The sequence below is a fragment of the Sceloporus occidentalis genome, unplaced genomic scaffold (genome assembly GCF_023333645.1).
Source record: "Sceloporus occidentalis isolate IW3139 unplaced genomic scaffold, rSceOcc1.0.p SCAF_105, whole genome shotgun sequence".
NCBI classification, from domain to species: domain Eukaryota; kingdom Metazoa; phylum Chordata; class Lepidosauria; order Squamata; family Phrynosomatidae; genus Sceloporus; species Sceloporus occidentalis.
This window is the reverse complement of record NW_028317085.1, coordinates 3,501,451-3,524,059: the sequence shown is the minus strand read 5'-3', so window position 1 is coordinate 3,524,059 and position 22,609 is coordinate 3,501,451. Positions and strand designations below refer to the sequence as shown.

At 37.5% G+C, this 22,609-nt stretch overlaps 1 protein-coding gene across 1 annotated transcript in view; it reads right to left on the bottom strand.

The window, feature by feature from the left end:
- The window catches only part of LOC149283419 (polypeptide N-acetylgalactosaminyltransferase 2-like), a gene marked incomplete at its 3' end in the record, with an annotated part of 65,278 nt that overhangs the window by 27,462 nt on the left and 15,207 nt on the right, over positions 1 to 22,609 (bottom strand). The window contains exon 2 of the mRNA XM_089497637.1: positions 1,109 to 1,202. Coding sequence (XP_089353763.1) covers positions 1,109 to 1,202 — 94 coding nt within the window. The remainder of the gene's footprint in view (positions 1 to 1,108; positions 1,203 to 22,609) is intronic.

The window sequence follows — 22,609 nt, the reverse complement described above, 5'->3', positions numbered from 1 at the left end:
CAAATTGTAACTACAGTCAATGCATCCATATTATAACTGAAATTTAGGACTGGTGTCAGGAGCCATGGGTGTTTAAACAAGCGACCCTGAGTAAGGAAGGTATCGTATCTTTTACGTCACCAGGTAGCTTTTGGGTCTCTGTACTCTCTGCCTCCCAATGGACATAAGATGCCTACCTGCTCCTGACACACCTGTTGCCCATTCCTACAATGAAGGACCTTTATAACACGGGCGTGCTCCTAGCTTTCCTTGTTAGAGCATTTCTGTTCCTGACCTTGATTATTGATCCTGTTGACTTTGATTTCTCGTTTGGATTCCCCTTCGGCACCGTGCTATTGTCATCTTGCCTATGACCTCCTTGTATGTGCCGTCTACCTGTTCCCCAGTCTGCTGCAGTGAATCTGTTCCGAGACTTCAACCACTTGTGTTTATAGACTGTACCTAAGAAGTCGTCTAAGGCTATAGCAGACCACTGCAACTAGATGCATCAAGACCCGTCTGCCTCGAGCTGAATTCTGAGCCCAATCCTGCCCCTGCACAGGGACTCTTACCTGACCTGGTAACCACGACCCGACAAACTGTGATGGAGGGAAAGTATATCAGCATGTGGCTATTGTACAGGTCCTTCACGCTGGATGCTACACATATAGTTAAAAAGCACTGGCCCATATAAGATAAAAGCAAAAGTCCATATGTTATATACACTGTATTTTTTAAATTATTGTCAGCCTTTGTCTACAACATCTCAGTTGTGTGTGGGTTATTCAGATATGCAGGTGTGAAAGTGGTGGTATATTAACAATCCATGGACTGGTGCTTTAACAGTCTGTGGCTTCAAATATATCACAATATTTTGAAAAGACCGAAAAGGACCATTCCCAAGGTCTCGTGTGTCTTTGCTTGAGGAAAAAAAAAAAAAAAAAAAAAAAGCCACATGCATGCCAAAACTGTGGTCCATTCATTAAACGGAGGCACTTATAACCCAGATTTTAGCAAGAGAGACTATCAAGTGTTGCATACACAAATTCTGTGGCTTCCACTGACTTACTAACAGCGGCTGCATTATATCCTTTACATATGTCACAACATGCGATTATGGAAAGTGTACCTGGAGGAAGGGTCTCCAAATTTTGAGCCTTATCTTCTCCGTTGACATTGTGGGGATCTTTTTTTTTAACCGTGTCAATTTCATTCCAGTCCTCCTGAAAAATAAACAAATTTAAAGAAATGTGAGCTGTGTATTGCAATACAATTCTACGGGAAAAAAAAAAGGCCATCTGAAGTCTTTCGTGTCAAAGTTCGATATGTTTTACGGCACACGTTGTACCAACTGCATTGTTTCATTCGATAGTGTAATAATATGTGCCCCCTTTCATAAAAAGCAAGGATGTCAGACGCCTTCGTACAAAAGGTCAGACGTTCCGAAATGGACACAACATAATAAAAGAAAAAGTGGTCGAATTCAGCAATTTTTTTTGCACTTTATAACACATAAATAACTATATCCCGACATTCCTTTTCCAAGTTGCTATATGCTATTCATACTGCCTCACTCTGAAATTTTATCCACGTCAAGTCTTCAGAGTTAAGATTTGAGGACTTAGGTTATTTTATATGGTAGATCATAATATCAAGATGTTGTGTGTGCTGACGGCATGACTTCCGGAACCATTAAACGGGACTAAGAAATAAGAATAGGTGACCTACCTGACAGGTAGATAGGGGTTGTTTGGTACCTATTTGTTTGTAATAGCATGGGGGATATGATCATCCCAGAGTTATTATCCTACAGGGTACCATAGCAACTAAAAACAACCTATTAAAACATCTAGCAGAAGTTCGCTGGTGGGTTTTACGACCGAGTTCATTAGGGGCCTTGTTATGTGGCTTCACACTCCCCTCTCCTGGCACCAATCGGGCATCTCCAAGAGAGAAAGAATCCTATAAAAATGTGAATCTGACAAGAAACTTTGAATTTCCTTTATTCAACATCCTGTGACAAAGGACTTAATATGTGGAGATTCCCATACATTTTACTCTTTTGAAGTGTAATATTTCTGCTTTTATTTTTTATACTTTTTGTGTTGTGACCTTTGAATTTCCTTTACCATTATATTGTACATGCACTGTAACCTTTTTGGCTCAGATTTAATATAATTTAATCAGTTCCGTCTTTTGTTTTAGGGATATGAGGTCAACAGGTTTGGGGGTAAAGTGTGGTGGCTCCGGACCCTGCGGGGAGAGTGGCAATTGAGCCTACAGGCTGTTTTTTCCACATTAACCATTTCACGCCCACATTCCGCCTTAACGTCATGAGGAGGACCGGCAGGTCGATGGTGGTGGAGGTAGTTCTCGCTACTGTGTTTGGGGCCTCTGTGACACTCTTTTTGCTCTCATTTATAAAAACCCTAATACCATATTTCTTAGAACACACACAAAAAAACAAAAAAACAATTGCCACTCCTATTAATTCCATTCTACCAATATCTCACAAAAAGGTGACCACCATATAGCAGTAAGACCTCAATGGACACCATCAGGCCCGGACTGGCCATTGGGCACACCGGCCATTTGCCCGGTGGGCCGGGCCGCGGCAGGGGCGGATTGACTTAGGGGCTGATGGAGCTGCAGCTCCAGGCTCCTACCTTAAAATAGGCCCAGTCAGGACCGGACTGACTGGGCCTATGCGGCCTCTAAGGGGCACCTGCCCCTTAAGCCCGCAGCAACTGCGACCCGGTCCGCCACTCTAAGGGGTCGGGAAGCCTCCACCAGGGCTTTAATTAAAACATTTAAATTTAAACATCCTCCATGTTAAATAAAGTTAAAAAAAAAAAAACCCAGATGTTTTAATTTAAGCCCTGTGCGGCCGCAGACCCCTAAGGCCGGCCCTGGTGGGGGCTTCCCGGCCCCTTAGAGTGGCGGACCCGGTCGCAGTTGCGGCGGGCTTAAGGGGCCCTGCGTTAATGCTGGGCCTATTTTAAGGTAGGGGCCTGGAGCTGAAGCTCTATCAGCCCCTAAGTCAATCCAGCCCGGTCGCAGTTGCTGCTTGCTCCGGCAACAAGGTAAGTAGGGTGAGGGACGGGGGTGCAGTGAGAAGGAGCAGAGGGGGTTAGATAGTGAGAAATGGGGAGAGGGGATACATATTGAGAAGTGGGGAAGGGGGTACATAGTGAAAAGGGGGAACATAGAAGGAGCAGATAAGATGGGGAGAAGGGGTAGTGTGAATGCGTATGAGAATGAATGAATGAATAAATGTCTGGATGAATTGTGTGAATGCGTATGACAATTAATGAATTCATGTGTGGATGAATTGCTTGAATGATTTCTGAGACTGCATTAATGAATGTGTTAATGATTTGTGTGAATGAGTGAGTAAATGCAAAGATGGTACATGAAGGGTGGGCTTTAACAATAAATAAATAAATAAATAAAAAAGGGCTGCTCTGGCTTAAATGCCCGGGCCTATTTTTTGTCCCAGTCCGGGCCTGGACACCATAACAATATGTTGGCATCAGCACTAACGACACATAATTCATCTTCTAGGCCTAGGGGGCTGCATACTTCCCAGTAACCACATTCCAGGTCATGATGGAGGATCCAAGGCAAATAAGAGCATTATTTATATACACCCTGTGCGGCGTAAATTCTGCTGCCACGTCAAATAAAGAAAGCAAATATACGACTAGACTGAGTGATTATCCACACCATGGAGGGTACTTATAGTAAAAACTAAGAAAGATTTTAAATTAATAAATAGGATAAGTGTCAAATGATCTCACTGCTGCTTCAACCTGAAATCTTGTTTGAGAAAACCACATAATGAATAAAAAAATAACATGTTTCTTTGTTTCCATTGTTTAGCTGCAGCTTTCTGCAGATCTTTTCTGAGAAGAATGAAGTCATTTTCGCTCCTTGGAGAAAGGACAAATAAAAGTGTGCCAGCAATTGTCTCCCTTTTGTTGCTGATACATCTTTAAAAAACAGCACATTTTTCTTTCTATTCAAAGTGAAGACTAATAACCAGCAATAAATTTGTGCTAGGTATGCTGCATTATATGGTATCTACATTACTTCATCCCCCATACACACTCCGCAGCGGTGCTAAGGAATCTGCCAGAACTCTATAAGTCTATATACTCAAAAATAATTTATGCTTTTTAATTTAGTGGATATATGCTACGATAAGACCAATATAAAATAGTAAAATAAATGCTAAAATGTCATACAGTGGGGTTGTGTTTAAAGTCCAATTTAAGTGAAAAGTGGTTAAAGCAGAACAGTCACTGGTCCTTATGATAATGAAACCACTTTTACCACTTAGCACTAAATTGTGCCTTATAAGTAATATTCATTCCATGTATTTAATTCACTCTTATCTACTACTGGCATCATTTTAATTACGATAGAAAGTTGCCAGAGAGGGAAAATAGTAGTAGTTCCCTGTGGACTGAATGGTCAAGTCTCAGCCAAGATGGCTAATGAATCACTCCAGAAAAAATGGCTGATAGGAAACCCCAGCCATTGCTGGGGTATGACTTAAAAAAGTCATACCCCTGCTTCTGATCTCATTTGCAGTGCGGCTCCATAACTTGCGAAAGAGACACATTTCCTGAAGCTTAGTCCCATAATGGTTACAACTACCCGTATGGTTCAAGGTCACACATGGGTAGCTGCGACCATTCTACACGGAATCACGTTCAGGATTCACAGTGCAAACAAGTCATACTATAACACATACCTTGCTTTACTAATTAACGCTCACGACAGAAGCACCAAGGGCAGGCAGCACACACTTCTACTCCTGCCACGGCAGCACACACTAACATACATGACTTATAGGACATTACGGCACATGCATTATCCACTAAAGTTTATGAGAAAACAAAAATTATAATTAAACTCAGGTCTGTATGCCACCAAGCATGCTATTACCAATTAATTTATAAAAAAGTTATAAAACAATCAAGACTTTTTAGCCACTAAGCAGAGGAAGTCATAGTGCCTATTATAGCTATTTTTTAATCTCTTAATGCTGTCTTCATTGTTACAATCCATTTTACAGATCATTTAAAGTTATTATAAAAGCAAAACAGCATAAGTAAGATGCTCTGGGATTGCTTTATTAAAAGAAATATTTTGAACATCATAAGGAAAGTAGGTCTCTTGTGCTTTTAGCACACCTGATAGCATATGGGAAATAATACATGAATGTTTAGGTCTCCCAGAGAAGAGCTTATTACTATAAAATATCAGATATAATAAGCAACAATTAGAAGAGGGCACATGACCTATTATTTTGTAATCACAAAAAAGGGAGCTACGTAGAAAAAGACCACAGTAATCAGACATGTTCCTGCTTATTGGATCGTTCTCCATAAGGTCAATTTTTCAATACTGCGCAGTAACCCTCCTTTTATGCATGTTACGCATATTAAAATCTATACAAAGTATAAAACCTAAAACAAAAACGACAAAACACATTGTAGAAGACAGTACACTTGACAAACACATTTTCCACCCGATGCAAATCAGACGCCACATCAAGATTGTCCTAAAAACCTAAGCTGCCTTAATCTTCTCCGTCTGTAATCTTCTTTGCGATAATGAAAACATACGTAGGCAGAGGAAGGATAATATCGTCCCTGCATAAACAGACACAAAGCATATTTATTTGCTTTCACCCCGATAATAAAGAGTTTCCAAAGATATAGAACCCTTTATTTTTTTTTATCACTATTCATTAGTAAGGCTGCTGAATGGTGTATCTGTATGCTCACAGGCATCATAACTACACACATTCCCAATGCTTATCCTAATTGTGGGTTTGGGGTTAATATAAGTGGTATCCCATCTCAACATCAGCAGAAGGGGCTGGGGGTTGCTCTTTTTTTTGATGGTTATTCCTTTAAAACCAGCAGTTATCAATCAAAGGTTCACAATCACAGTTAAAAATTTACAACACAAAATCAACATTGTTGCAACACTGATCAATATAAATATTTCTTACAATAAATAAATTTAGTAAATCCGAAATCAGACAATCAAAAAGTGATGGTTTTTGTGAAGTCATGGATAAACAAAGGCCTATAACATCTGAACACAGTATGACTAAGTGCTTTGGCATGCAAATTGTGTCAGGAGATATTACGTCTTTGGAGTGGCTGCTTAGATGAAGAAAAATATATAGTTTCAACATGACGCAACAATTTATTTCTGTTTCTTCCTGGATCTGGAGGTAGAGTGCCTTTCCCTTATTCACTGTCCACAATGTTGCAAGCTGAATCTCTTTGGCTTTCTAAGCCAAAGGAAACCAAACAACCCCACAATAACACACTTACATTTATACTTCTATTCCAATTGGTAATATAAAGTTCATTCATAACTTACACGTAGGCATATATCAATTATTATAATTATTGTACTTGACTCCATTGTCTCAGTGCCATGGGCACATACACACTTAATAAATGCATACTTGCAATTTGGAATGTTCTTGAGATTTGATAACTAAGGGTCCTAAAGGCAACAATGGGAAAAGTTATTGGCAAGAGCCCGAATACAGGAACGATGGAAAGCTGTGAGGTCCTAATGAGCCGAATATACATACTATATATATATAAAATACAAAAGCACATTAAAATACATAAAACAATGTCAAAAGTTACATGATGTTCATACATGAAAACAGGCACGGAAATTTGCAGAAATTATTATCGTGCCCATGTCTTTTTAAAGAATGAGGGACTTAGTTATAGACGAGCAGTTAAGTTATTTTGGCTGTTTTTACCTGGTAGCTACCACTGACAATAATAGGAATTAGCAGGTGAAAACAGCAAGGTCTTTTTAACTCTACAAGCATTATAAAATCATACGTATTAGGCACACAAACGGGTCTGCATTCCAATCTATTCATTAGGTTTATTCATAAGGGGCATTCCAAGTCCTCAGGCTAAGTTCCCTTATATGCCAGTCTGAAATCCCGTTACACTGGGCAGGAAATGCAAAAAATAGTTTTCATTGCTGAATACAACTATACACAAAGGTCTAGTAATTAGTCACATAAGCTTTGGGCCATCAGAAGTTTCTTCTCCAGATTACAGAGACATCTGAGGGCCTTAAGCAACTCTACACTCTTTTCCATGCCTGCCCAAGGAACTCATCTCCAAACTCCAACTTTACTTTGACCAATATGGCTATATCCATTCCCCTGATCCGGATACAAATAAAATCTCTATCATTCCTAAACACAAAACACACTTTATTTAAGGTAGGAGTTTTAGCCCTTTTACTAGATTTTCATTTATTATTAATAAACAGTAAATGTTCTAGCATGCAGTTCTGAATGACCTTGCTGTGTTAAAGGGAACATGTGGAACATTTTCCATCCAGAAATACACATTTGATTATTGTTTATGGTCGGTTCAATTCTGCTTGAGTAGCCAGGTAGACTCAGCATGTCCCTCATCTTGAAGTAGGTCAGACTACATGTTCAGAACTGATCATTAGAAAAAGGAACACACAGGCAGTTAGTCGTGTATAATTTCGCAGTTCATGGTTTCAATTTCAGTTCTTTACGGGAAGAAAAATGGCCATAAAAGGGCAGAAATAAGGTTTTGAAGAAGTTAAAATAAAAAAGGGATCCATTCAATACATCTACCTACTCAAACAGGACATAAGTTATTTATTTCTTGACAATAAGCAAAATCCAAAGTATTGTTTTAAATTTTAGTGAGAACCAAGCAGCATTTTATTGTAAAACACCGCCATAAGTTCATTCTCTGAAATGAAGAGCACTGGCACTGGTTGCCTATTATACAGTAAGTACTAAAAGCGACTTTAAAAGTTATGTTCTCACTATAGCCTCCAATGGAAAAGGTCAATAAACAGGGTTATTTCATACTATATTAGACCATGAAAAACACAGGAGCAGTTCAATTAGTGAAATGAAGACTCAACCCTATTTTATAAATTTTTTATACGACTGGCAGGAGTCTTTTGATGTGCTTCTTTAAGATTGTTATACATTAATCAAATACAGCTCTTAGTAAGTGCACCAGAAAATTATTCTTGATAGCATTTTCAAATGAATTCCTGTCATGAATATATTGATGCAACCTAAAATGCATATGCCACATGAATACCGCCGTACATCGACAATATTGTATTACACAGGCACAAAAGACATACTCTGTGTAACTTAGCATGCATGTGATTCAAACAATGCCTACATACCCAACACTACATGTTTAACACACAGAATGTTTAGAGTATTACTACGCTGCTTTTCTCAGACATGAAGAATTTGCATAAAAGTTCAGACAAAAAAAAAGTCTTCAGGAAAAGACTTTTCACATCTTCCCGGTCAAGTTCCTTTATATCCTTTTGTCTTTCTCCCTATCCAGGCCCAGACGGGCCATCTGGCACACTGATCCAACTCAGACAATGTTAAAAATAGCAATTATGTGCATTCACAGTACAAAGGATGCTGTATGCTCCATCGCATATCGTGGCATATGTTGTAGGCCTATACAAGTGAGAATGGTTGGAAAGTGGTGTCAGTTTATGGCCTACTGACATGGAAGATGCCCTTCCCATTCAAACAGAAAGCAAACACTAAATTTAAAAAAACATATAATATTGAAGACATTAAGTGAGCTGTCTAGCCCTTGAAAATTGGTGTATTGGTGTGAATTCACCCTTGGGTGGTACGCATATAAATGGAAGAAACAGCTGGTGGTATAGGCTCATTGTGAAGAAGACTACACTGCCCAAAAAAAAAAACCTCACAAATATCTATTTTGGTTCTGTAACAAGACCGACCTTATTCCATCCATTCCCACCATCACCATGCCACCTATATCCCTATATACTTTCTTGTAATGCCTATTTCTATAGGGAAGAGCAATTGGCCTAATAATGGAAGCTGCAACACACAGAAAAGGGACTTGCTGAGCACCACAATTGTCAACATCAGTCCTGGTATGATAATTTACCTATTTAAGCAATAGTCCCTATAGTTATTGTGACTGCATATTGTTAATTCAATATTACCGATTGTTGTGCCCCAGCTATTTATTGATTTTTACAAACCTGTTTAGCAGATATGAGTATTAACCGCCACTTCTTGGGAAACACAAGCATTTCTGAACATTTTCCAACAAATAAAAGTAAAAATAAAATAATATATTATATATAATCTTTTTAAGAAATTCTGAAATTCTGTACAAGTGACATGTTTTTTATATTATATATCTATATTAGAAGCTAAATACATTTTACTTCTAGCAGGAACAAACTGTATAGTAAGGCAGGATGTGATAAATAACAGAGGAGAGCTAAGCTAATGTTAAGCACCAAAGAGCTAATCAAAGAGCAGGCATGATGATCCCCCAAAAAATTGCTTGATAGTGAATGTCCAGGATTTGATCTTCTGATCGCAATTAACAACAACAATAAATAATAAGGGAAAAGGAAAGAGAAAAATAAAGGGAAAAAAAGTAAAAAAAAATGAACACAAAAGAAATTCACTTTAGATGAACTCTTTCAGTGCTCAAAACAGCAGGTCTTCTGTCTGTAGATACTGTAAATATGACACAAGGAATATCTGTTTACGATAGACTGAAGGAATGGAGCTGTAGTAAAAACTCTATGTACACAAAAAGCAGTAACCATATGTGGCACATTTCTCGATACGCGCAAGCCAACACGGTTACTTGTAACAATAGTAACTAGACAACCCTGTAATTCACTAAGACAAGACCACACAAAAAGAAGCAGGCTCTTCAATAGCCTAAAAAGTAGCCAGGGCTCTTCGCAGTCAGGGGTCTTTGTGAAAAGATTTTAGAACATGAAACAAGCATACATTTTCATTTACATGTTTAAGGCTGTATGCATTATGTGGCACCAACAGAAAAAAATACAATCAGTGAGTGCAAAAAAGCACTCTGTGGGATAAGACCCAGGCAGCGTGCAAAAAGTTGGCACTTGGCCTGGGTTGGGAATCCCAAGCTTGTGTGATGGTACCAGAAGTAAACTTGGGATACTGGATGGCAGAAGGAAAACCTGCCACATAAAGAAAACAAATTGACTACATTTTTGGGTTGCTAGCGAGTTAAAGTTACACAACATTTCACTTTACCAATCATTATTCATTTTCATTCCTGCAAGAAGGGCAGAGAAGGTTATCCATTATGTTGGTTAATCAACAAGATAAACATGTTTCCTCTCACACAAGTGAACACAAGCAAACAGACCAACCACAGAAAATTGGCAGAGAAAGTGGAGTGTTTCAGAATGTATAAAAGATTCTCTACAATACCAGCTACAACATTAACTAGAACTAGGCTGGAAAAGCAGGGTCGAATGGAGTCACAGAGAAGTTACACACAAATAGGATATAAAAGTCAAACTCAAGGCATACATTTCAACAATCTGTCACAAAAATGTTGGGTATATACAGATTAAGATGTTGCTTTTATAGTTTCCCCCTATTTGACAATTAAAAAGCTAGCCTTATTTAAATCCAGGTTCAGCCCTAAAAAAAAAAGGAAGTTCATCATTATTTAACCAGTCTCTATTAATAGTAGTTCCAGTAGTCATTATTAGCAATATTACAAAAGGGTCTAATGGTAAATGGGTAACAGGGTAGACATTCCTGGTGGAAAAAGCCAAATGGCAAGTCAGTTAAGTAAATTAGAAGACTGGTTGAGGGTGACAGCTGCAGTTTAATGTTGATAAATGTAAAATAATGCACTTGGGACTTAAAAACAACAGAAGAGAGAGAGAGAGAGAGAGAGAGAGACTTGGGCATGATTATTTCTGGGATTTACAGCAGTTTACAGGTCTCTGGTCAGTATTATGTACAGTTCTAGAGATCACATCTCCAGAAGGACATCGTATTGGAAAGAGTTCAGAGGAGGGCTACTAAAAGAGAGACCTGTTCTTTTTCGCTTTTTTTTTTTTTTTTTTATAGGAAAAACTAGGGGGGGGGGCACAATATGTATAGCTAGGATGAAGATAAGAGAAAGAGGAGATGTGATAGAAAACATTTAAATATCTAAAGGGATTCAAGTACAGGTGGAAAATAGAACAAAAGCTCATAATCTAAATAAAAACTAGAGGGCCAGAAGTTTAGATGTAATGTAAAGGACGGTTTTTTTTTTACTGAGAGGGTTGTAGATAAATGGAACAGTCTACAATCAGAAACGGTATAGGCTAATACAGTGAAGGAACTTAGATGCAACACCAAGGACGGAATCTATACATCAGGAAAATAGGGAAAGCAGATGGGCCAAAAGGGCCATAAAACTATATATTTCTATGTTTCAATGGGACCGCTACTGAGCATATGCAATAAATATATAAATGCTTCCTGGCTTCAGCAACGAAAGCCAGGCAAGAAAAAAGAATTCTATCACCAATAACTAAACTATGCATGCTCCAGATGGAATGCAAAAAGTATTGAGCATATTGTACATAAAGCTACAAAATAATGCTCCAAGCTATTCAAAGTCATTATAAAATCCTGCAGTAGTGAGATATTTTTACAATGTCAAAGATGTGTACAAGTTAGGAAGCCAATGGAAGCACTCCAACCTCTAGCATTGCTTGCAGTCACATTAGAAAAAGGTCAAGGAGGGGAAGGCGGATGACAATGACAAAGCATGTCACTCTATATAGGATACACACTGTGTTCTGAAGGATGACATTTTCATTTCCAACGCTCTTGCTTGTCACATGAAATATTGACTTGATAACAATCATCACACAGGTTAAGCGGATTTGGACTACTGGGATACAGCTGTTTGGCTATGTGTTTTCTTGGATGTCAACAAATACTGGGGTAGGCATAACACGTTTTGCAGCATGCAGCTGTCACACATAAACTGGGTAAGTCAAGCACAAACATTGCTTTCCTAATCTTTATCCAAAATGCAAAATACATTCAGGTTTTCCTCTTGGGGGGGAAAACGTTTAATTAAAAATAAATGCATTTCATGTTAATGAACCACCCCCCTCCCATCCACAAACATGCCGTAATCAAGTTTATATATTATATATATATATATATATATATATATATATATATAAATGTTTCACAAACAACATAAAAATGATAAATACAAGCTTCTTAATTTTGTAGTAGACAGTTTATCAAAAACAAGTGTGTGTAAAAAATGTAATAACTGACAATATTACCCAACGACCCTCCCCCCCACATACCAGCTCAAGTATATAAGGCGCATTGTATATTTTCAGCTGATCTTACACACCCGCTGCCTCCGTCAGGAGATAATGGAGATTGAAGGATAGGTTATAACTAGCAGAGAGAAGTAGGAAGTGGAACTGGACATTTCCTCAAAAGAACAGAAGGCATTTAAGGGGTTTAGTATATAATAGATTTGAATAGCACACTTACTGGGTTTGAAAATAAATAAAAGTATTAATGGGTTTTACCCATTCTGGTCCCTATGTGTTATACGAATTGGACGCTCATCTTTACAAATAACCACAAGTGGTCCAAGGTAAGCTTGCACTTCTGGAAAAACAATATTAAAATGTAACGCTCATTGGCAAGATTTCGGTTAGGGCTCTAAAATAATAACACGTTAACATTGTGTAGCTCTATTAATAGTACATGGTATAAAGGAGAAGTAACGCGCGTTTCACCAACTGGAAATGTTGGCTTTGTCCTGGATGGTAAACTTATTTCTGCTGCCGGACAGTTGTGCCCACATTTGAATGTAGGTCTTGCAGGCTTTGAGTAACCCCAGTAGTGACCCTATCTCATCACGACGGAGGGCACGCATGGGGGCTTCTTAGTTCACTTGGAGATTTTTTTATGACAGTGATGTTCCAACGGGTTACCACCATATTTTGTCCGCTAGAGAGTGTAAAAATTACATTTTCTATTTTTCATTGTAAATCAATAGAGGGTGTGATATGGTGGTAATAGCGTGGTTAGTACATTACTAAAATTACCAGTGATATTATAATCTGGTTTCAGTGCAGCACTTGATCTTTGTTATACTGTTAAATGGATCTGGTATAAGAATACATTAATTTGTAGTGATCAATTGTTAACTTCCTCTTGTAGGTAGTTTTAACTATTTAAGGAATACAAAGTTAAGTTTTAATTCAAGTTGAAATGTTTTTTTGTACTTTTGTTTTTCTGTTCATATTTTCTGGGTTATCTCCTTGTTTATGTATTTCTAGGGCTACCTTTTGCATTTTACTTGACTTTTTATTAATTACATTTTTGTACTTTCACAGATCATTTGGAACCTATGAGTCAAAACACTCCCAGGAAGGCTTACATTTAAATTACACGTGCTTTCGCTCCTATTTGGCTAAATAAATAAATACAACTGTACTTTGTATGTCTGTGCCATGATTCCTGGCATACGTTTTTATCCCGACCAAAATCAAACCATAAAGTATGACGGTTTTTGTAAAAGTTGGTATGTTTCCAACATATTGTGTGCAGTAGTGCACAGCAGCATGACACCTACTGACTTCAGGGCAGGAATGGTAGAGTTATCATTTATTCATCTACACTTGTAATACAGCCTCGGGTCATAGTCCGAACAGTGTTTAAAAAGGCAACGCGATCTCTCCTTACCCAACAAAGCTTTAAACTGGGTTAAAGAATGAAAATCCTCTAGGAATTGTTTAAGGCAGGCACAACTATTGGCATTTTATTTGAGATAAATAAAAATACAAAAAAAATAAATAAAAATTTAGCATTAGCAACCGTGAAAATGTCTGTATAAATCGTCATGGATGTTAAAAGCTATTTAAGCAGTATTTTACAATGTTTCTTTGTTAACTATGTGAAGGATCCATTATTTAGTCTAGCCCGACGTTGCCAAATTTCCCATGCAACGCAAAATATACTACTCTAGGTATCAATTAGGTGAATTTGCTTCTAGATAGACTACAATGGTTATTCTAAATGTCTTTTTTGCCTGGGTACTACCCATTTAGAGGAGGTTAAGTCTTCATATTATATATATACATTGTAGAGAAAATGGAGAGAAAAGGACAAAAAAGGGTAGAATAATTCAGAGAAGTGGACTCACAAATGACTATTTTGCTGTGGTTTCAAGCATTAGCCTTTATGTCTCATACTAAACAACCATTAGGAAGGTACTGGAAATAATGGAGTCTTTACGGCTTTTTTTTTTTTTTTTTTAAACTCAAGATGAGCACAAACTCTCTCAACCAAAATATACCACAATCTTTTATTTTGGCTAATTACTTTGACAAGGGGGAAAAAGCTATTCAGTACTTGTCACGGAAGCAGTGAGAAAACAGAAAATGAAGCTTTGTGTACTGCAAACACCATCATGAATGCTTCTGTTCTCTGTAAGTAGAATTATGTCACTTGACCATGTTATGCCCCATTGATTCATTTAATACTAAACACCAGTTTTATATACTTCGAAACAGGATCTAATGATTATTTCAGCTTTGCTCTACTGCTCACAGTACTTTACAAAAGACAATAGCAAAAAATGGATATTTCCATGTTAACCCAAGAAAAAAAAAAAGTTGTAAAGTTACATATATATCAAGGTTTACTAAAATCTATCAAAGGGACATTACGGCATAAACTTACAGTGATTCATTTTTACATCATGCCTCCATTTTTGTCCGGTCTCAAGTTATTTTGTAGCAAACACATCACTTAATCGATGCCGTCCCGTGTTTGACCTACTCTGCCGAGTTGAACACTTTTGTAACTAAATGCAGGATTAGAAACATCATTCTTTTGCGGAGTTCACAACCTTTTTCCAGTAATAATCATTTTATCGTGTAAAATTTTGTTAGGAATACGTTATTGTCACGTGACACAAAAACAGATACTGAAAGGCAGTTGCCATAGACACAGAAAACATATTAAAATATTTTGTTTTGTGTATATATGATTAAACCTTCTGAGGGATTAATGAAGTTATTAGAACTGTTAATAATTCTCCCAAAATGCCAGAGAGGTCAATTAATGGAAAAAAAAAAAAGTGTATATAAAAGCAGTATAATTTAAAGTATACCGCACATAACAAAATGACTTTATTAGATGGATTTTAGGCAATAGAATGCGGTCAGGATTAGCAGCTGCATCCCTTTTGCCTTCCATGGTCCCTAAAACGTGTTACCCTAGGCTTATGTCTAGCCTGTCTAATGGAAAATCCGTTCACCATACCTCTAAAGTGTCCCTATTTAAGAGGCACAGTCCCTCCTTCCCTGATGCCCCGCTTTACTAGGAGCTCAGAATGTTTTCACATCATCACAGAAAACAAGTTAATCTGTTACAGGGGCTGCTCAAACAAGCTTACAATTTAAATGTCCAAAGATGTCACCGTTGTAGATTTTACAAAAGACTAACTTGACTTTGTTTGCAGATATGCGTTTTGTTGTAGAGATACTTTTCATTTAAAACTTCCACTTACTTATATCCCTGCTGAGATTAGATAAGTGGAACAGCTGCCCATCAGTGGTGGCAAAGGGTTTAAAACATGCATGGGATAGGCATATGACTCTAAGACAAGTCCAAGGACCGATTGAGGTCAGAGTCTTTACACCAGGAATAATGGGCCAAACGGGCCATCAAATTCTACGTTACTGTGATATTAGACAGGGAGCCGCTACAATGTCACGGACTGCTTTGGGAAAAGGATAAAGCTGTGTTGGTCCAACAGAAGACGGAGTCAAAGCCCAGAGACATTTAAAGTTTAATAAGTGATGAAACTAGAACTATTACTGCTGGTGGTATCACTTTAACATCTCCAGCTGCATGACATCACAAACTACCAGCTGCAAGGATAGCTTGCAGCATGATGATAGTGATGTCACAATAGCACAGCAGTAAACAAGCTGCTGTCACGGTGAGTTTGACAGTCAGTATAGACGCGTGTTGTTGGCATGATGTCTAGACATATCCTATTGCTGTGTTTACTCTTTTTCGGTGTTTGCGCCTTCATCAAGGGGCAAGAATTGCACGATGGCTCCAGCGCTAAAGGTAATCGGGGGTATTATATACTATTTGCATTATATTGGATTCTTTTAACGGTTCTTTTCTTCTCTGAATTATGTCATTTTACACCCAACACCATAGAGGCTTTTCATTTAAGTTTAATTCCTTTATGTTTTTATAGCTTTTCTCTCCTTCTTCAAACTAACTAAATCTTATTTTCAGTTTTACCTTTTTATCTTTAAAGTTTGGATTCCAAGTGAAACCAAGCAAGTCTCACAAACATTAGTTGGGTATTTTAAATGAAACAAATATATATATATATATATATATATATATATACACACACACGTATATATAAAGATATTTCTACTTTTATATGACAGAAAAACATGAAATCCATATCTGATGCCCAGATGGGAAAAGTAATATTGGAACTGATCTAAATATTATTCAGCTATGTATGAAATGTATATTATTTTTCTGTAAGCAGTGATCATACAGACATTATCGCCTTGTATAGATGTGCTATTTTTGATGGGTTTTAATATTTGGTAAACTGAAAATATTAATGAAACATCAAAATAAATGTTTTAACTTAAAATCTTTCCTTAGGAGATCCGGAAGTAAAATCCGGGAAGATTTCCGATGAGGTTGTGCTATACGCGACATATGGAATGGCCGCAGTGACCGCGATCCTGCACGTCATTTGTTCCTGCGTCATGCTATGCTACGTCATTCTTAAAAAAAAAAGATCCGCGGAGCCAACATCAGTCTAAGCGGAGAAAGGAGAGCGCTGCCAGTGTCCTGACGGGAGGTGGTCGGGCCGCAGAAATCTAATGCCCCGAAAATCAATCAAATCCTTTTTTTTTGTTTCTAAATTGACTTTAATTTGACGTTATCGCTTGATTTCGCTTGGGAACTTGGATACCATTCATTCTCAGGACGCACGAGAGGCAGCTGGACCCCTGCAGACGCATCAGACACAAGTTTTCCCTGGAGACTGTGTATTCTTAATCAATAAAATGTAGATGTTGATATTACAGATTTATTAGAGAAAGATTATTTTGTTCCATTTCCGCTTCTTATCGCTGAAACAGATCTGCACTGTACTAAAGAGCTAACAGTTCTTTTACATCAAACACAGATAAATTATCTAATATGATTAGTTGGGGTTTGTTGGCATTCCCATCTCTGAGGAACAACGGCTAAAATCACTTAGAGATTCCTGGGGCGCCACTCGAAGTCCTCATGAGATGGCACCTCGCTCCTACCAAACCGGCCGAGATATAGCCAAACACTAGTAATTTATGCCAGAGACAATGCGGCAACGTGGGTACCATGCTACATGTAATTAACAAACTCTGGATGGCAATGTTTCTGGGAAAAACTATTTGGAGGAGAAATGTCTGCTTCTCCACTTTTGGATCTCCTTAATACCCTGTCCCAAAATCTATGCATCTGTGAGAAAAAGAACAATAGTTTATATTGCCCCTAAAACGATCATTCACCGTCATTGGGAACATACGCCAGCCGCGTCGCTAATTATTTCTAGAATATTCATGAATATATATTTTGTTAATCTCAAAAGAGAGAATATATGTAAAAAGATTTTTGTACTCTTGTTGCCAAGGTTTAGACATTAATGGCGTGTTGAGTTATTTTGATGGGAAAACCAAATTTACACTGTTATACAGGCTGTACACTCACTACTTTACATTGTAGCAGTCATTTCTTCAGTGTCATCACATGAAACCATATAATAAAACCTTTACAAAAATGCGAGGGGTGTACTGACTTTTGTGAGATACTGTAACCATGTTATCTTTTATTCACCGTCTGGTATTCTACATCTCAATTTGTGGTGCGATGGGGAACTGATCAGTTGGTGGAGTTTAGACCCACTTTGTGAATTTGGAATGTGATGATAATTGTATGGTGGGAAGTGATGGAACCGAGTAATGTTTATTTGCATTAGCATCAAAATTGGAAATTACACAAGCTTTAAGGTGTACAATACAACACCTCTGCAAAGGGTAACTGTTCTTTTATCATGTAAAACTACCCTAATCAGCTACTTATACATTATATATATATATATATATATATATATATATATATATATATATATATATATATATATATATATATATAGATATAGATATATATACACACACACACCAAAATCATTACCCAATAACAAAAAAGTCACAAAATACCAAACTACATGGATTAACTGCACTGCCAATTGTTGCTAGTAAGGAAGTCTTGAAACAAACATTTCTCTCAATATATAATGAGACTAAAAATGGCTTTTAATGAACATTGATGTGGCTGACTTTACATCAAACAAATAAGCGCAAGATTTTCTTTTTTCTTTTTTTGGAGATGGGCAGAATAAACATCAAAATGACAAAACCTGTTACAGTAAAATGATTATCCAATCTAGACAGAGAAATCGAATTACTTTGTCAAGATGCAGCCAGATATCAATTTTGCTGCCCATTTGTTGGATTTGTGTTCTGCTTATCTCCTTGCTGGTGGGGGTTTGTGAACCAAAGCTTGATCCATTTAAAAAGGAGAAAAAAAAGCTTGTGGTAAAACATATTGAAATGACATTCGTTTTATTCTGCACCGTAGGATAACGTGTCTATCCACATTTATGTTGGAACCAATAAATTAAAAGGTTGTAGAACAAAGGTTTGTCTTTCACACATAGTCAATAGGTCTTCCACTACGAGTTTTGTCCCACATACCCTATAGACATATATTTATACAAAGGGTAACAGAAGACTTCAAACAATAGACTTCCTTGAAGTTATAAAGTGCAAAACACTCAACAGAAAGACGGTAAGAATACAAAACATCAGGGGGGGAGAAAAATGACGTGCTAGTAGTTCTCACCCCTTTTATCAAGATAGATTCCAGGAAAAGGTAGTGTACCTGGAAACGATCTAAAAGTTGCGTGCAGGTTTTTTTTTTTTTCCACATATGAATAAGTTAGATCAAATGAGTTTTATCTCCAAACTAGGACCATGTGTTCTTATAGAAGTGACCATGCAAGATATTTGATCAATCATGTTAACAGTACATAGGATATGAAGTCTGCTTTAAGAGGATTAAACAGTAAAATTGTAGGTTCACAAACCAAATTCACAATAATACAGTCCTGGGAGAACAAAAAAACCTAAAATGTATAAAAGAGAAGGATGTAATCTGGGATTAAAAGTGGAGGTATGCGAGGTTAATGTAAAATATGGTCTGTATAAATGAAAAAAATGGCTTTTTGTACACATACAACAAATGTTTCACACCACAAAATAGCAGTGTGCTCTTAACGCAAAATAGAGACGTTCTAAGGGATTTAAAGATCAGGCCAATTTTGATCATTAACCGAGAACCCCTGACTGTTAATGCAGATTCTGTAAGAGAAACGACATTGGTTTTGTTTTTTTCTTTTCAAATAGGTTCAAACAAGCATAAATAGATACACGTGGAATAAATTTATTACAAGCGATATGCCAAGCTTGTTTAGTTTATCCCTTGTTGTGTTTGATTCTAAATCCGGTGAATTTGTGTGGCTTGTGTTTTCCCGCACACCCTGGTACAAGTGTAACATTAGATCAAACAGTACTAGCAAATATTTAATTACTGCAGATCGTAATAACCAAAAACAAAAGAACCAAAAACATTTTAGACAGGGTGGTAGCATCTAGGTCAAAGGTAAACCAGTTCCGGAATAATGACTCAATGTGGAAATGTTTCTAAGAAGCCAGTTAAAACACGTCATTTGCTATCTTATTTATTGCATGACCCTGTTCAAGTAGCATGGCAACTTGTACTAAACGGGAGAGGGAGTACTGCCTAGTTTGTACAGCAGTGGCGTGTGTTACTAGGTCTTATGAAGTAGTCCCCTCATCTGTATACCCAAGGGGGAATTGAATATCAGGCTGATACATGTATATATACTATATGGCCAAAAGTAGGTGGATACCCCTCTTATTATTAAGATCAGGTACATAGGCAGCCATTGTCAGACAAAAATTGGCAGAAGAATGGGTCTTACTGAAGAGCTCCTTGACTTTAGACAACATAACATCATAGGATGCCACAAGTCAGTTTGTGAAATGTGCGCCCTGCTAAATGTGCCCTGGTCCACTGCTATCATTGCAAAGTGGAAGTGTTTAGAATCAACAACAGCTCAGCCACAAAGCAGTAGAACACAGCATTGCTGAAATGAACGAATACATAATCCATATTGCCTTTGGAAGCAACATCAGCACAAACACTGTACATCGGGAGCGCCATGAAGAACTGAGGCTATTTTAGCTGCAAAAGGAGGACCCAACTATCAATGCTCATGTTTTTGGAAGGTACGCCCAACAAACACATAGGTGTGATGGCTAGGTGCCCTCATACTTTTGGTCATATGGTGTGTACTTCAGGACTGCATTCTCTGACAGCTTGTCCACTCTACGCAAAACAGAAACAAGTACATTTGATCAACTTTATGGGAACATCTAAGGATTCACAAGGACCCCTACTGTTTCTTTGAATGAAGACCAATAGATGAAAAATTCTACACAATAGCATAATTTCATAACCATATAGGTTAACACCAACCACAAAGTGATCACTCTATATATTCTATATGGAGTACTGAACTATGTTACCATATTATAGTATGAAGTTAGCAAGACTATTAGATATCTGCTGTGATTAAAAATCCCCATGCGACCAGCCACAGTATGTAGTTAGCATGAAACATAAACCTTGTGTTCTTTAGAAAACTAGCAAAAACCATTTAGCAATTGTCATTATTAACCTAGAGAATTGACACATGTAAAGCGAATACGTTATTCTATGCCATTCAAACTCTTGATTAACAAAGAAGGCTAAGGGCTTATGGGGAAACTTCACCCATCATAGCCACTGTAATGCATACGATAGCTGGTTGGTCCCTTTAAGTAATATTTGTGTTGTCCCCAGCTATTTCGCATGCAGGAGATTGACTTTGGCACCAGCACATGCACTTCAGGACTCCCATTGACTTTAATAGGACCACTTTTCTGCTACTGATTGACTCCTCCAAGGCCTAACAATTGATTGCTCACCAAAATGGCAGCCCTTTGCTATAGCTTCCTAGTTTTGAGTCATTTAAATGTACATGTGAGAGTTCCATTTCACAAGTAAGCCTCACGTTACCCGAATGAAAAGGGAGCAATGACAGGAAGGCAAATATTACTGAGGGGGCAGCTGTGACCCTCTGTGACAGCAGCATCTGAAATAAAAAGTCCTGCCTGTACCTGTGTGCAGGGATGCAGGGATTGGGGTACAGGCCTAGATGCTTCATGTAGCTACTTGTTTCCATGGCAAAAAAAACAAAAAAAAAACCTCCCATAACATTTTAAAAATAAAAAATGTAAACAAAAAAATTGGGTATTATTTTATTTCTTAATAAATAATGAGCACCCAAGTGTTGGGGAACATAACGATCCTTAGCAAGAATAATAATAAATAGCTTCACATTTCCTGATTTTTTTTTTTTATTATGTAAATTTCTTTAAAGTGTATGTTGTTTATAAGGTTGTCACAAAAGTTATTCTGACCTACAGGGTATCCCAGCACTCCAAGGGTAAAACAAAAACGACCGACGTGCTTCATATATGTGTTTCACATAATATACATTTTTCTTAATTAATAGAAATGTCTTAATTATGACATCATTTTTCCCCGAGTCGGTTTTAAAGGTCTGCTACACAGGACAGCTTTGAGATCGTTTTGCATTATATGAAAGCTATTAGCCAGAATGAATCGGTTTGCAGTTCTGCTCAATGTTTTGGGAATAAAAATAATGCATTATTAAACATGCATTTTAAATAGGAAACTAGAGATTTGTAAATTGTATTTTAATACAGAAGCAATTCATATTTGCCAGACGCAAGAAATTTATTAATATCAGTGTGTTGCTCATTGGATTACGTGGACTTGGCTGCATTGTCACGTGGGAAATTAACCCCCTCCCGGGATCACTTGAATAAGATGAACCTTCAAATTGGGAGTTTTGCCAAAGCATGCAACATTCTCAATGCATGAGGTCTAACAAAAGTATGCTTCATTTTGCCGTTTCTACAAGCTGGGAGAGACAAAAAAACCCCAACTAAAATAGAGTGACCAATTTAGACATATTGCTGAGCAGCCCAATGGGTGAATGTATAGACTTATGGAAGAGAACCGATTAGTCTAATATATATATATATATATATATATATATATATATATATATATATATATATATATATATATATATATCCACCATGCAGCAGGGCAGCATTTTATCTGGGCTGGCCAGCAACATGTAAAAACGATGAGTGCCCGGGAAAAACATGGCCGATACGGTCACCTACCCGCGACACATTAGTCTTTCTTCCTGTCCCCCAGCTACTTAGTTTGTAAGCTGTCCCTTTGACGATCTACTAATTAACTAATACCACCAGTAGCACGTTTGCCTTGTTATCTACTGGCTGCAGTGTTGCATGATGTGTGTTTGATATACTGCGGCATGTGTGTACTATGCAGCTAAATTACTTTTACAGACTGACAGCTGACACATTGTGATCATTACACAGACATGCA